A 16,398-nucleotide genomic window follows, 5' to 3' on the forward strand; every position below is an offset into this window, starting at 1 on the left:
GGTTCCTCAATGCAGCCACGTCTGGTCAGGGATGGCCTTGGTATACTGTCAGGGAATTATTAGACCAGACTGTGTGGACTGCACAGAGGAAACCCAGAACGAATGTGCGTAAAAATAACAAGTGTTTATTATAAATAAAAGGAAAGTGAAAACATACAGTGCACAACCAACCACAACAGAAAGAAATATATATACAATAAATAGGAACTACCGGAGACGTTAATGAAAGCCAGGCCGAGGTCATACACCAGGGAATCAGTCGATGGGTAAGGACGGATGGATGGGCTCAGGATTGGAAAGGGACAGGTCAGGTAGATACAGGGTTCAGGTACAGGGTTCAGGTACAGGGTTCAGGTACAGGGTTCAGGTACAGGGTTCAGGTACAGGGTTCAGGTACAGGGTTCAGGTACAGGGTCCAGCGGTCAGGGCACTTGCAGAGAGAGATACCAAGGCAAAGCATATTAGCGCTTGCCGGGTATATATAAGACTGATGATTACCCTCACGTAACAGCTGATCGGAGCAGATGCTGTCTGCTCCACACTGCCGGAGTACACCCGCTGGTGAGCGCCGGTACTACAGTCCAGGGATCAAATAGTGCCACCAAGAGGTAGGTCCTCTTAATACAGACCCTGGGTGTTAGAAGACACCCGCTGGTGGACACTGGTACTGCAATCCAAAAGATCAACAGCGCCACCAACGGGTGGACCTTTTCATGACACTGTGTTCCTACGGAACCCCTTCCAATAGGAATCCTGGGTCCTGGAACAAGTTGCACTCCTGGGACATGGTACATTCCGAGGAATTTTCTCTCCAACTCAGAGAAAACGGAACGCGTCTCTTCCTTACGCAACACACACTCACGCGGTGCCTCGTGTGGGGAAAAGATCAGCCTAGACTCCTCCCACTGGGTGCTGGCTCCTGTGTAATTTTGCAGGCTTTTGATAAAGGCTCCTCCCATGCTTACGCACCTCAGTGAAAGTCTTTTCAAAATGGCACTGATCTTTGTGGCGCAGTTCAAAAACATTCTTCACCCTCTGTTCCAAGGCCCTGCGAGGTAACTGTAAATCCCGGACTACGAACCCCCACATGTAGCGGCCATAACTATTTGTAGGGCAGCCTTAATTTATTGGACTTACCAGTTACCTCCACTTCGCTTGTTCTCTCACGTCTAGGGGTTCCCAGGGTTGACACCCAACAACTTGATCGCTGACACAAATAAAGTCCTTTTGAAGGTTTTATTTTGCAATTGTAACATCTAATAACACAGTCTTTCGTGGGAACGGAGGGCATGGATGAAGAACTCAGGCACCTTGAACTGCAGATCTATCAAAGTCTCTAATTCCACCCAGAGAGTAGCCACTCGCAGCTGGGTACATCAAAGCTGAACAGATCTCTAGCCAGAGATCATGGCAGTCAGCACGTTGACTTAAAACTTGAAGCAACCCTATGAACGTGTACAAGTTGTAACTAAGGGTGAACAGGAACCATTTTCCTCAGTACCTGGAACGTTCTCTGTCTCCTCAATGGTACTGGAAAAACATGAATTCGTCAATGTCCTTGTAACCAGGCACTTCTCAGGATGCCACTTGTCGGCCCTCCTCCGAAGAGTCCTCCCCTGGTCACTTTCACGAGCTGTGGTGCCTCTCCAAGCTGAGAGCACACCTGGACACCTTGAATCCTCCCTCAGTTACTGTGCCTTGGACCAGCCAGTTCCGAGACTCGGGAACAGACGGATCCCTACCCCAGACCAGATGGGTCCATTGGGGGCATCTAACAGGAACATGTTGCGGGATGTCAAACACCCCGTGACCGGGGCTACTCCGGTCCTGGAACAAGACCAGAACACACGGGCATCAAGAAATCCTCTCTATAAAAACATGTGACCCACACCTTAAGTACCCCTTCCCAGACTCCCCAGCGGGGCCCGGCACTCCCACTGATTGGTTTGAAGAAGGTTGATACTCAAAACGTCCAACCAGGCCTGGTTCTGACCTGTCATGTGCACCTCACCGTTCACATGACCAGGCAGAACTTCCACCACAGCCCGGCCAGACTGATGTCAAGGCCAACCTATGTAATTAACCCTCAGAACCCCTACTGTTCTGAGGCAAAAACTAAATTTACATGCGCATCACACTTTGTGCAAATGTCATCCGTAGCATCTTTCTACAAAATGTTTTCATTTTGGATAGAGTAAGGGAGGTTTATAACCCCTGTCAGATTTTTTTTTTTGCCATCTTTGTCCCATTGGGGAGATTTCCCTTCACTTCCTGTCCCATAGACAAAACAGGAAGTGGACCGATGTGAGTGTGCAATGTACAGGGATAGGGACAATTGTAGACACCTCACTCAGCTTGAACTGGATGGACTGTTGTCTTTATTCAGCCTTACTAACTATGAAACTATAAAGATTTCCCCTCTATTCCTGTTTCGGGGGCAACCCACAATTTGGGCTTTTCTTGAACTTTTAGCAATGAAAATGATACACGGGACAAATAAAGAGGGTGAATCTCCCTAAAGGGGGGGGGGGGGCACTGACAGCAATAAAAACCTACTTTAAACCCCTCCCCACTCTATTTGCTTTTAGTTGTACTTAGTGTTATTAAACCCACATCAGAAAAATCAGTCTGTATATGCAGTAACGCAAGCTTGTTATACTCACTGTGGGACCTAAGGGGTTAATTCTCTGCATTGTGTAAAAAGGCTGTTTGATCCTGTCTTCTCTGATCCTCCCCTTCTTCCACTGTCACGGGAGCGCAGAACTGATTGCTTTGGCTGTACTTCTCCTTTGAATTGACTTTGTTTTCGTTTTCACACTCAATATTGAAGGGAACACCCAAACAGCAATTTACAATAACATATTTTTTTTTATTATTACAATACTTAATCCCATGAGTAATAGCGAATAAACTCTGCTATGATGATATTTCATATTTTGTTGCCAGAAGATTTTTGTTGGCAGATGTTCATCAGAGGGGTGTAGCAGAGAGAGTTGGAGAGGAACGACTTCAGGATGTGGAAGGATGGTCACAGTCTCAGGTTGGATAAAGCTAATATATAGCATGGGATAACTAATTAAAAGCCAGGAGTGACATAAAAATATTCTACAGGTGTACAATGACTATTATTAAAGTGGATGTCCGCCCTGGAAAGGGACTTTAGGTCTCTTCTTGGGCCATATACTATATACACCAATCAGCCATAACTTCATGACCACCCACCTATAATTGAGTAGGTCCCCCTATTGCTATCAAAACAGTCCTGACCTGTCGCGGCATGGACACCACTACACCCCTGGAGGTATGCTGTGGTATCTGGCACCAAGCCTTCAGTAGAATATTCTTTAAGTCCTGTAAATTGGCGAGGTGAGGCCTCCATGTTTCAGACTTGTTTTTCCAGCACATATCCACAGATGCTGGATGTTTTGACATCTGGAGAATTTGGAGGCCAAGTCAATACCTCAAACTCGTTGTTGTGTTCCTCAAACCATTCTTGAACCATTTTTTCAGCGTGGCAAGGCGCATTATCTTTCTGAAAGAGGCCACTGCCATCAGAGGAGATTGTTTCCATGAAGGGGTGTACTTTATCACCACAATGTTTAGGTAGGTGGTGCGTGTCAAAGTAACATCCACCTGAATGGCAGGACACAAGGTTTGCCAGCAGAACATTGCCCAAAGCATCACACTGCCTTCGCCGGCTTGCCTTTCTCCCATACTGCATCCTGGTGTCATCTCTTCCCCAGGTAAGTGACGCACCCGGTCATCCACATGACGTAAAAGAAAATGTGATTCATCAGATCAGGCCACCTTCTTTCATTGCTCTGTGGTCCCGTTTTGATGCTCATATGGCCATTGTAGGTGCTTTTGGTTGGTTAGTATGGGCACCCCTACCGGGCTACGCAGCCCCAAAATTTGACAACAATACTCAATAGTCCAATAGTGCCCCAAAGTGGCCTCCAGTCTATCACCTATCATGGTGCCCCTGCAAAGCCCCAGCCTGTTGCAGAGAGATATCCACTTACTTCCATCCTCCACAGTTGCCCCCAGGCATGTACTGGCCATCGGGACTACCGGGAGTTTCCCGGTGGGCCGATGGCTCAGTGGGCCACTCTGATGTAAGGGGCTGCTGATTGGGCACTCTGATGTAAGGGGGCTGGTGATGGGGACACTCTGATATAAGGGGGTGCTGATGGGACACTCTGATATAAAGGGGTGCTGATGGGACACTCTGATGTAAGGGGGATGCTGATGGGACACTCTGATGTAAGGGGGATGCTGATGGGACACTCTGATGTAAGGGGGATGCTGATGGGACACTCTGATGTAAGGGGGCTGGTGATGGGACACTCTGATGTAAGGGGGCTGGTAATGGGACACTCTGATGTAAGGGGGCTGCTGATGGGACACTCTGATGTAAGGGGGCTGCTGATGGGGCACTCTGATGTAAGGGGGTGCTGATGGGACACTCTGATGTAAGGGGGATGCTGATGGGACACTCTGATGTAAGGGGGATGCTGATGGGACACTCTGATGTAAGGGGGCTGGTGATGGGACACTCTGTTGTAAGGGGGCTGGTAATGGGACACTCTGATGTAAGGGGGCTGCTGATGGGACACTCTGTTGTAAGGGGGCTGCTGATGGGACACTCTGTTGTAAGGGGGCTGCTGATGGGACACTCTGATGTAAGGGGGATGCTGATGGGACACTCTGATGTAAGGGGGCTGCTGATGGGAGACTCTGTTGTAAGGGGGCTGGTAATGGGACACTCTGATGTAAGGGGGATGCTGATGGGACACTCAAAATGTAAGTGGGCCGGTCTGGATGAAGTCCAGGGCCAAATCTCTGTCCCAGTCCAGCCCTGGTTGCCCCCAGCTTGTTACAGAAATCGCATCCCCCTAAAGGGCCAAAATGTCTGCTACAGAGTCACCTGAACCCCTCCAGAACATCCATCCCCTCACAGTGATGCCCAGAACCATCCAGAGCCCTCAGACCTTTCAATACATATTTTGTTTTGCCATATTTATATTTTTTTGAGTATAAACTTTTTGTTTCACTGTTGAGACCTGGAAGGTTTTGAAGAATTTACTTGGCCCAGGTCTCAATAAGTTTGAGAACCCCTGATATAAAGCAGTACGTTCTACAATGGATGCTGTTGAGCATTTCTCTTGAAGAATGTACCTCTGAAAATGAACGCCAACCTGAAACATTTATAATTTTACATCACGGTGATCACTGAAATAGATATTTTCATAGGGACTGGCTCATGTTGTACGCCTAGTAAATGATCAGCGTGTAATCTCGGATAGTGTTAACGCAGACAGTGGTGGTGGCGTGGAAGGATATTTCTTTAAATAACAAGGAGACAGCCTAATAGGGAAGCCAGTCTCTAATTACAGCATTTAATCCAGCCCTGATTATTTATTTATTTCTAAGGCTAAGTGCCTCCAAGGATGAGAGGCCGCTGGGAGAACCCAGAATTGGCGCCACCCGGTTGTGCCCCCTCCTCCCGTATCAGCACAGGGATGATCCTCATAGAAAGCCTGGCTCCTACAAGACGGATCGTGTTCCTAAAGGGCTGCGGAGGGGGGCTGCCATGTGTCACCACTCCGGATATTTTTTTTCTAAAACGTGCTCAGGTGACCCCGACAGGGTACAGGCTCATCAATATAATATTACACAATATTCACGATCAATGTGGATGCTGTAGAATCCTGTTCTGTTCAACCACATCCAATGTGGGAAAAAAGAATACATAGAATTTCCCGAAAGGAATTGATTCCATCGGACAGATTTGAAACAGATTTGTTCTATATTTCTAGGTCCGTCAGATTTTTTAAAAATGAAAAACGATCGGATTATCCCACACATGATCGGATTGTCCGACAGACTGATTCTGTTGGACCTAGTCTGCCGGAAAGTACAATCGTGTGTAGGCATAATATTCACAATCAATGAGGAGGGTGTAGAATCCTGTTCTGTTCAACCTCATCCAATGCAGGAAATTTGAGTTCATAGAATTACTTTCCTTTCTTTTTTCCTTCTTTTTGTCTCTCTGGATTTCGCCTTTCTTTATTACTTTCTTTTTCTTTCTTTCTTCGCTTCTTTCTTTCTTTCTTTCTTTCTTTCTTCCTCTCTTTCTTTCTTTCCTTCCTCTCTTTCTTTCTTTCTTTCTTTTTCTTTCTTTCTTCACTTCTTTCTTTCTTTCCTTCCTCTCTTTCTTTCTTTCTTTTTCTTTATTTCTTCCCTTCTTTCTTTCTTTCTTTCCTCACTTTCTTTCTTTCTTTCTTTCTTTCCTTCCTCTTTTTCTTGCTTTCTTTCCTTCCTTCCTGTCTTTCTTTCTTTCTTTCTTTCTTTCTTTCTTTCTTTCTTTCTCTCTCTCTCTTTCTTTCTCTTTCTTTCTTTCCTCACTTTCTCTCTTTCTTTCTTTCTTTCTTTCCTTCCTTCCTCTCTTTCTTTCTTTTTCTTTCTTTCTTTCCTTCCTTCCTTCCTCTCTTTCTTTCTTTCTTTCTTTCTTTCTCTCTCTTTCTTTCTTTCTCTTTCTTTCTTTCCTCACTTTCTCTCTTTCTTTCTTTCCTTCCTTCCTCTCTTTCTTTTTCTTTCTTTCTTTCTTTCTTTCCTTCCTTCCTCTCTTTCTTTCTTTCTTTCTCTCTCTTTCTTTCTTTTTCTTTCTTTCCTCACTTTCTCTCTTTCTTTCTTTCCTTCCTTCATCTCTTTCTTTTCCTCTCTTTTTTCTATCTCTCTTTATCTTTCTCTTTCTACCCATATTTCTTTTTTTTTCTCTCTTCCCCCTTTTTTTTTCTCTTGTGCTTTTTTTCTTCCCGCCGCTATTTCTATATAATTTTTATCATGGTGCACACCAATCGTTCAATGCAGAAAAATGTAAAATGTAAAAATGTAAAATAAAGCATTTGTGTGGCAAAAATATGAATACAATCTATACACTGGGGGGAGAACCTCTGGGGGAATCTAGGATGGAAAAGGACCTGGGAGTCCTAGTATATGATGCAATGCCAAGCTGCTGCTAATAAAGCAAACAGAATATTGGCATGCATTAAAAAGGAGATCTGGGTTACAACAAAAAGGAGATAGGGATACAACTTTAACCGCTTGCCGACCAGCCGTCGTCATTTTACGGGATTGGGATAGCAGGTACGTGCACGCCCGAGCCCGCTGCACAGCGGGGGTGCCGATGCTCCCTGTCGATGGTCGCGATGACCACCGGCCATGAGCGATCGCGGGCAAGAGAGGCAGAACAGGGACGAGTGTGTGAATTCCTGTTCTGAGAGGCATGACAGATCGTGAGTTCCTATTAGTCCCCTCCCCCTACAGTTAGAAACACAAACAGGGAACACAATTAACCCCTTGATCGCCCCTTAGTGTTAACCCCTTCCCTGCCATTTTATTCCCTGGTGTCTCTGCTAAAATTTTCTTTCTTTTTTTTTTAGCAGAGACCCCAGGGAATAAAATGACGATCGTTGCCATTTTTTTATGTCACACGGTATTTGCAAAGCGGTCATTTTTTGGGGGGAAAAATACATTTTAACCACTTCGTTATTTTAACCACTTGCCTACCAGGCCAATTCTGACACTCTTCTCCTACATGTAAAAATCATAATTTTTTTTTTGCTAGAAAATTACTCAGAATCCTCAAACATTATATATGTTTTTTTGTTTTGTTTTGTTTTTTACAGGTTGCCTTTTTAGACAGGAGGTCTAGGATTAGAATTATTGCCCTCGCTCTAACACTTGCGGCAACACCTCACATGTGTGATTTGAACGCCTTTTACAGATGTGGGCGTGACCTACGTATGTATGGGGTCTCTGCTAAAATTTTCTTTCTTTTTTTTTTTTTTTATTTTTTTTTTTTTAGCAGAGACCCCAGGGAATAAAATGACGATCATTGCCATCATCACTTCGGTATTTGTGAAGCGATAATTTTTTTGGGGAGGAAAAAAAAAAATGTGTAATGTCAGGGTTATAAGTAAATCAGTACGAATGACGTACATTGCCATTTTTTTATTTCACGGTATTTGCGAAGTGATCTTTTTATTTTATTTTTTTAAAGTGTAATGTCTGGGGGTTATAACTAATTTTCTAGCGGAAAATACTCATTTGCTTATAACCCCCAGACATTACACTTTTTTTTCCCCCAATAAAAATGGTCGCTTCGCAAATACTGTGTGACATAAAAAAATGGCAACGATTGTCATTTTATACCCTGGGGTCTCTGCTTAAAAAAATATACATATATTAGCAGAGACCCCAGGGAATAAAATGACGATCGTTGCCTTTTTTTTATGTCACATGGTATTTGCAAAGGGATCATTTTTTTGGGGGAAAAAATGTGTAATGTCTGGGGGTTATAAGTAAATCAGTATTTTTCGCTAGAAAATTACTTATACCCCCTAGACATTATACATTTTTTTTCAAAAAAAAAAGATTGCTTTGCAAATACTGTGTGACATAAAAAAAATGGCAACCAATGTGTTTTTAATCCCTGGGGTCTCTGCTAAAAAAAAGGAAAAAAAAAATTTTTTAGCAGAGACCCCAGGGAATAAAATGACGAACGTTGCCATTTTTTTATGTCACATGGTATTTACGAAGCCATCCATTTTTTTTTTTCGGAAAAAAAAAAGTGTGTAATATCTGGGGGTTATAAGTAAATCAGTATTTTTCACTAGAAAATTACTTATAACCCCCAGACATTACACGTTATTTTTTTTCCGCAAAAAATGATCGCTTCGCAAATACCATGTGACATAAAAAAAATGCTAAACATTTTTCTTTTTCTTTTTTTAGCAGAGACCTCAGGGAATAAAATGACGATCGTTGCCATTTCTTTATGTCACACGTTATTTGCGAAGCAATCATTTTTTTTTGGGGGGGGGGGATGTGTAATATCTGGGGGTTATAAGTAAATCAGTATTTTTCGCTAGAAAATTACTTATAACCCCCAGACATTACACGTTATTTTTTTCCCCCCAAAAAATTATCGCTTCGCAAATACCGTGTGACATAGGAAAAATGATAAACATTTTTTTTTTTTTTTTAATATAACATAAAAAAAATAATGTTAAACATTTTTTTTTTTTTAGCAGAGACCCCAGGGAATAAAATGACGATCGTTGCTATTTTTGTATGTCACACGGTATTTGTGGAGCAATAATTTTATTTGGGGGGGGGGGGGATGTGTAATGTCTGGGGGCTATAAGTAAATCAGTATGTTTCGCAAGAAAATTACCTATAACCCCCAGACATTACACATTTTTTTTCCAAATACGCAAATACCGTGTGACATAAAAAAAAAATGCTAGTCGGCAAGTGGTTAATTAAAAACAAAACAAAAAAAAAAACTCTTTCTTTTTGCCACAATGTATCAGAACACAGAGACCGCTCAGCCATACTGTGGTCAGTGCCTGGAGTGAGCACTAGGTGGCAGCAGCGATTCCCCTTTTATACACAGCTCAGCCTTGCGTTGTCAGTACCCGGAGCGGCCGTTAGGTGGCGGCAGCAGCGCTCTCAGCACTTGAAGCATGTGTAGGGGATTTCCATAGCAGAGGAAGTGAGCAAGGGACTTTCCATCCAGGGCGGAGAGAAGAAGCTTGTGCACTAGAATGGATGGGGGTGGGGGGGCTTTCTATGTCCGGCTCCTCTTGCTAACCGATAGAAGTGGCAGCTGCATTGAGCTGTGTGTTCCCTGCTGCAGGCCAAGCTGTCCAGGACTTCACTGATGAATAGTAAGTAGCATGCATCATGCCAGCCTGTCATAGGGAGGAGGGGGTGCTGCTCTGCTGCTGGTGTCCCCCCCCCCTCCTTCTTTTGCTTCTCTGTACCCCAGCTTCTGCTCCTCCCCCTTCCTCTTTTTTGAGGTGCCCTAGCTGAGCTTTGCCCCCCAGACTTCTATTGCATGACTTGGAATGGTGTATGAATGCAGTCTTTGGGGTAGGGGGTGACCGGTGTTTGGGTTCAGGTCTGGGTACTGCGTTCAGGTTGGAATCTGCGTTATCCTGCGACAAGTTAGGGCGATTCAGCCTCTTCCCCCCCCCCCCCCTCACCCCTCCAAAAAAAAAACTTGGCACTTTGTTTTTATTACAAAGCCAAAAAAGTCCAATCGGAGCGTCCGTCAGTCCGCCATGTTATCGGTGTCGGCGGTCAGGTACCAGGTCGTCATTCGATGGCGGCGAGTGTTATCGCCAATATCATTTTAACTTTTTCTTCTGTAATATTCTGATTTCCCAGGTGGTTAGATGTCGGGTTATGCCGATTTGTCGCTTTGGGGCATGCGACTGGGTGGGTGGTCTGGGTGGGCATGCGACTGAGTGGGAGGGCCCGGGGTCATGCGATTTCACCGTTGCATGTGGTTTATGGCATCGTGTCAGACGGGAGATTTTGTAACAGTAAATAATCGTTAATGACTGCAATTTCTAGCAAGAAATGTAATCGTAGATCCACGGGAGATTTGTCTCTAAGAAGCGAGTCAGTAGATGCATCGGAGATGTATCGCTGAGAAGCGAGACGGCAGACGCACCGGAAATTTGACGCTGAGAATTGAGTCGGTAGACGTGACGGGGGAGTTGTCTCTGAATAGTGCGTAGATAGACGCACTGGAGATTTATCGCAGAGAAGTGAGTCGGTAGATGCGCCGGAGATTTGTCGCTGAGAAGCGAATTGGTAGACGCATCGCTGAGAAGCGAGTCGGCAGACGCGCCGGGGATGTGTCTCTGAGAAGCGAGTCGGCAGACGCGCCGGGGATGTGTCGCTGAGAAGCGAGTCGGCAGACGCGCCGGGGATGTGTCGCTGAGAAGCGAGTCGGCAGACGCGCCGGGGATGTGTCGCTGAGAAGCGAGTCGGCAGACGCGCCGGGGATGTGTCGCTGAGAAGCGAGTCGGCAGACGCGCCGGGGATGTGTCGCTGAGAAGCGAGTCGGCAGACGCGCCGGGGGATGTGTCGCGGAGAAGCGAGTCGGCAGACGCGCCGGGGGTGTGTCGCTGAGAAGCGAGTCGGCAGACGCGCCGGGGGATGTGTCGCTGAGAAGCGAGTCGGCAGACGCGCCGGGGGATGTGTCGCTGAGAAGCGAGTCGGCAGACGCGCCGGGGATGTGTCGCTGAGAAGCGAGTCGACAGACGCGCCGGGGATGTGTCGCGGAGAAGCGAGTCGGCAGACGCGCCGGGGATGTGTCGCTGAGAAGCGAGTCGGCAGACGCGCCGGGGATGTGTCGCTGAGAAGCGAGTCGGCAGACGCGCCGGGGATGTGTCGCTGAGAAGCGAGTCGGCAGACGCGCCGGGGATGTGTCGCTGAGAAGCGAGTCGGCAGACGCGCCGGGGATGTGTCGCTGAGAAGCGAGTCGGCAGACGCGCCGGGGATGTGTCGCTGAGAAGCGAGTCGGCAGACGCGCCGGGGGATGTGTCGCGGAGAAGCGAGTCGGCAGACGCGCCGGGGGATGTGTCGCGGAGAAGCGAGTCGGCAGACGCGCCGGGGGATGTGTCGCGGAGAAGCGAGTCGGCAGACGCGCCGGGGGATGTGTCGCGGAGAAGCGAGTCGGCAGACGCGCCGGGGGATGTGTCGCGGAGAAGCGAGTCGGCAGACGCGCCGGGGGATGTGTCGCGGAGAAGCGAGTCGGCAGACGCGCCGGGGATGTGTCGCGGAGAAGCGAGTCGGCAGACGCGCCGGGGGATGTGTCGCGGAGAAGCGAGTCGGCAGACGCGCCGGGGGATGTGTCGCGGAGAAGCGAGTCGGCAGACGCGCCGGGGATGTGTCGCTGAGAAGCGAGTCGGCAGACGCGCCGGGGATGTGTCGCTGAGAAGCGAGTCGGCAGACGCGCCGGGGGATGTGTCGCGGAGAAGCGAGTCGGCAGACGCGCCGGGGATGTGTCGCTGAGAAGCGAGTCGGCAGACGCGCCGGGGATGTGTCGCTGAGAAGCGAGTCGGCAGACGCGCCGGGGATGTGTCGCGGAGAAGCGAGTCGGCAGACGCGCCGGGGGATGTGTCGCGGAGAAGCGAGTCGGCAGACGCGCCGGGGGATGTGTCGCGGAGAAGCGAGTCGGCAGACGCGCCGGGGGATGTGTCGCTGCTATAAGCTATACTATTGGTCCAGCATTGGGTTGGTGCGTCCTGCTCATTCAGCGATTTCCAGTATAACGATACTGGTGAAGGAAGGGCGATGGTCAGTGACATGAAATGTGCAGTGTCTACAAAATGGCGTAAAATTGGCGAGTTAGAGGTTCCATAATATAAAACGACTAACAAAAAAAAAAACTACAATATCCATAGTGAGAGAAAAATTGGAATCACTGCTTATAAATCGCCCGTCTGACGTGGCCCTTAGAACCACGATACAAACATGAAGACGTGAAACATTTAGACTTCTCAATGGATTACAGCTACAGGGGATGACCTTTAATGCAATGGGTTGCTTAAGTGAATGCATCTCAAGCATTTTAATTAAGGCCCCGTTCACACCTTATGGTTTGGAATTGTGGGCGGATTCGCAGAGATTCCAAATCGCGTGGTAATCGCTGCAAAACGTACATTTTGGATGCTATTCATTCCAAATGGCACCCCATAGAGAATCGCGCTGCAATTGCAGCAAAAATCATGTGAAGCTTGTCATCCAAAAATGGAGAAGGAGCCTCTATTGGGCGATGAAACCTCATTTCAGTGGGCTGCCTTAGTGCGATGCGCGGAATTGCGTAAAAATCACGGGTTCCCGCTATATGAAGTTTGAGTAGTGTCTGCCTCAATGTTGTAGTCTAGGAAGGCTCGCTTGCTAAGTGGCTGTTACCTGTGCGCACACAGATTGTTATCCTGCCCGAAGCTGCATTTACACCTGAGTTTCCGTATCCACCTGGTTTTGTTGCCATCTTGTGATTCTAAACTTCTCCTGGTGGTCCCGGAGGTGTCCAGGCCGATTTTTGATGGGTCTTTTGTGCACGTTACCAGCACACCATGGCTTTCCAGAGGTCCTTGGTGCGCTGGTCACATACTTCTCTCTTTGAATACCTTCGGTTTCAGCACCCATGGCCATTTTTCCGAAACACGTGCGCTGGGAATAGGGGTTTTGAACTCATCATTTGCATGTTATGCTGTGTTGGTATGGTCAAAAAGGTGTCAATGAACCACCATATGAGTGGTCCTTCACTGGGATGGCCATATGACCTTTTTGTCACATGCTCATAAACTGCGACATATTTACACTGAATATGTGCTCTCCATTTTTTCTGAACGTGCTATTAATGGACCTACTGTCATATGACCATCCTGGTGAAGGACCATATACAAATGCCTTGAGGTTCTAACCACTCATGTGGTGGTCCATTTACACCAATGAGCCTTATTTGACTATTCTGCATACCAACACAGCGTAACGTGCAAACAAGACCCATCATAGCTCAGCCAGGGCACCTCCCGGGATGGTGGTTAGAACCTCAAGGCATTTGTACACGGTCCTTCACCAGGATAGGGAGAAGTTTAAACTCACAAGTTGGCACCAGCAACAACAAAAAATCCCAGAACTGTGGAGGATCGGACACACTTTGCTGTTCTCTCCATTTGCTTTACTGATCTGGTGGTTTGAGAGACTCTGGGCAACTGTGGAGGTTTGGTCTTGCACGCAAGGGATAGATGTCTCTGAAATTGTCATTGGGGTTGATTTACTAAAAACTAGAGAGGCGCAAAATCTGGTGAAGCCGTGAATGGGAGCCAATCTGTCTGATGTTTTAATGTCTGAGGTTTACAACCACTTTATATGAATTTTTTTTAATTATTATTATTATTATTATTATTATTTTTATTTATTTTTTGATTCTGGGTATGGCTAACGTTGGCCAGTAGGAAAAACGATCTTCCACCAACAGTTTGCAACTTTTGGGAACTAGAGATGATGGCTTTTTTATTAGTGTGATTATATTTGTTTTTATGAGGTTGTTGTGGTATGTGGCTTTCTCCAAGTAGTTTATCTGCTTGATAGTGTTTATTCAACCACTCCGAGTGGCGACCATACATGGAGCATTGGTAAGGGCAATTAACTATCAATAAGTCCAACGTGACCTACCACTATCCTCTCTATGTATTGAAATTACTATCAGTTGGTGGCGGATTATGTCCATCTTTCCATTTTTCCATTTTTTTTCCATCAAAAGCTGGTCAAAAATTGGCGGAAAATTTATAGCCAGCGTCAATGTTTGTATTTTCTAGGCAGCTTCTTAGATCATGCCAGCCATGCACTGGTAAGAATTTCATTCAAAATGGTCTTCTGGATTTTGTTATAGATAGGATGGTCAAAGTTCCGACTGTTTTTGACCATTAAAATCGAAGGAGAAGGATGGACATTTTTTTTTTTCTTATCTGATTAAGCAAAATTCTTACCTGGATCGCATTCGCTTCTGTCGAGAGAGAGATCGAGAGAGAGAGAGAGATCGAGAGAGAGAGAGAGATCGAGAGAGAGAGAGAGATCGAGAGAGAGAGAGAGAGAGAGACACAACTTCACATGGAATTCCAATTTTGTAGAGTCGCTGATGGTATTCTCGAATGTTGTGACCAACAAACTTTTGTGAGAACTCTGTATGGTCGGCTTTAGGCTGCATTCACACCTGAGCGTAGCGTTTTCTGCAGTGTTTTTTTACCGCGAATTTGTGCAGGGCAAAAGGTCACCAATGTTAAAAGAAGAAAAACGCCCGATTCGCGCGACAAAAAAGGGTCCGGAACTTGTTTGAGCTTCAGGCGACTTGGAGTGGAGATGTGAACCATCTCCATTGAGAATAATGGATTTTTTCCCCTCTAGCGTTTTGTAGCTTCAGGCTTCAAGCTACAAAACGATCAGGTGTGAATGGGTCTCAGGGGGAAAAAAGTATTTTTAATGGTTGAACGATAACAGTCTTGGTGTGAAAATTGTGACGTTGAACGGACTATCCTCGCAATGTTATAACTGCGGCGATTACGCTCTGCGGCTCGTCTTATGAAAGATTGAATAAGTGTCTCTCCAACCATTGTCCATCTTCATATTGTTAACCCTTGACATAAGGCCTGGTTCGCATCTACGAAGGTTTGATGTGTTTTCCAGGTGCGTTTTGCTTTCTTTCTTTCACACGTGTGTTAAGCGTTTTGTGTTTTTGGGAGGTGTCTGTTGTCTTGCAGGAGAAGCCAGCAGAAACGCAGCAGAAACGCATCAAAAACACAAGCACTACTTGTCTTCAGAGATATGTCTATTATAGTTATTATTCTTGCAACCTGACAGTGTTTTTTGTGACTTTGAAAATTCTCTGTACCCTTCATTTTACGTTTATTTTATTTTTCTATTTTGCCGCGCTTATGTAACTTGCTAAACTTTCAATAAAAATTTATTATGGGAAAAAAAACCCACAAGCATTGCGTTTTTGATGCGTTTCACCTGAACTCTATGGAACCAAAAATGCAACCTTCTGCAGGGGGAAAAAAAGTCCCTGACCCTTTCCAAAAAGCGCACAGATGGGTACGAGATCAATGTTAAACGGTTTTGTTAGTGCGTTTTCAGTTTGCAGAAACGCACTAACAAAACCCATAGGTGTAAACTAGGCCTTAAAGTGTTACTAAACCCACACAGTATGTATGTGCAATAAAAAGCATGCTTGTTATACAGTGGAACCTAAGGGTTTAATCCTCTACATTGTGTAAAAAAAAGCTGTTTGATCCTGTCTTCTCTGATCCTCCCCTTCTTCCGCTGTCCCCAATCAATCTCCTTATAATACAGAGCCTTGGGGACACTCTGCACATGCTCAGTTTGTGTATTGCTAGAGAGGTTGTGTTTTTTTTTTTTTTTTTTTTTTCTTGGGGGGGGGGGGGGTGCATTTGATCAGCACAGGGCTAATCGGCACTAACCAGACAGAGGTTCAGGGGTCCTACAGCCTCATAGGACAGTCAGAGGAGAATAAAACTTCTCCAAGCTTTAACCAGACACTGATAGCAGTCACAAGACCGCTTTCTAGTGCTGATGAGAAAAGGTATTTAGCAATTTATATTTACTAAAATAATTGCATTTCCATGTTCTGTGTACTGTGGGAGACCAGATAGAGTGAATGCAGGCCCCTGGGTTTAGGAAAACACTTTAACCGCTTCAGCCCCGGAAGATTTTACCCCCTTTCTGACCAGAGCACTTTTTACAATTTGGCACTGCTTTGATTTAACTGACAATTGTGCAACGCTGTACGCAAACTAAATTAGTGTTTTTTGTTTTTTCCCCCACAAATAGAGCTTTCTTTTGGTGGTATTTGATCACCTTTGCGGTTTTTATTTTTTGCTCTATAAACAAAAAAAAAAAAAAGAGCGACAATTTTGAAAAAAATAAAATAATTTTTTACTTTTTCCTATAATACCCCACAAATTAAACAAAAAAACACATTTCTTCATCAGTTTAGGCCAATATATA

The 16,398-nt window shown here is 45.7% G+C and overlaps 1 protein-coding gene across 1 annotated transcript in view; it reads left to right on the top strand.

Moving 5' to 3' along the window:
• Positions 1 to 9,556: 9,556 nt before the first annotated feature.
• The window catches only part of TRAF3 (TNF receptor associated factor 3), a 124,554-nt gene continuing 117,712 nt past the window's right edge, over positions 9,557 to 16,398 (top strand). The window contains exon 1 of the mRNA XM_077463707.1: positions 9,557 to 9,737. Within this exon, the coding sequence (XP_077319833.1) occupies positions 9,731 to 9,737 (7 nt within the window). The 5' untranslated portion in view covers positions 9,557 to 9,730. The remainder of the gene's footprint in view (positions 9,738 to 16,398) is intronic.

This window comes from Lithobates pipiens, unplaced genomic scaffold, assembly GCF_037356315.1.
Source record: "Lithobates pipiens isolate NorthernLeopardFrog02 unplaced genomic scaffold, aLitPip1_a1.2 Scaffold_30, whole genome shotgun sequence".
Lineage (NCBI taxonomy): Eukaryota > Metazoa > Chordata > Amphibia > Anura > Ranidae > Lithobates > Lithobates pipiens.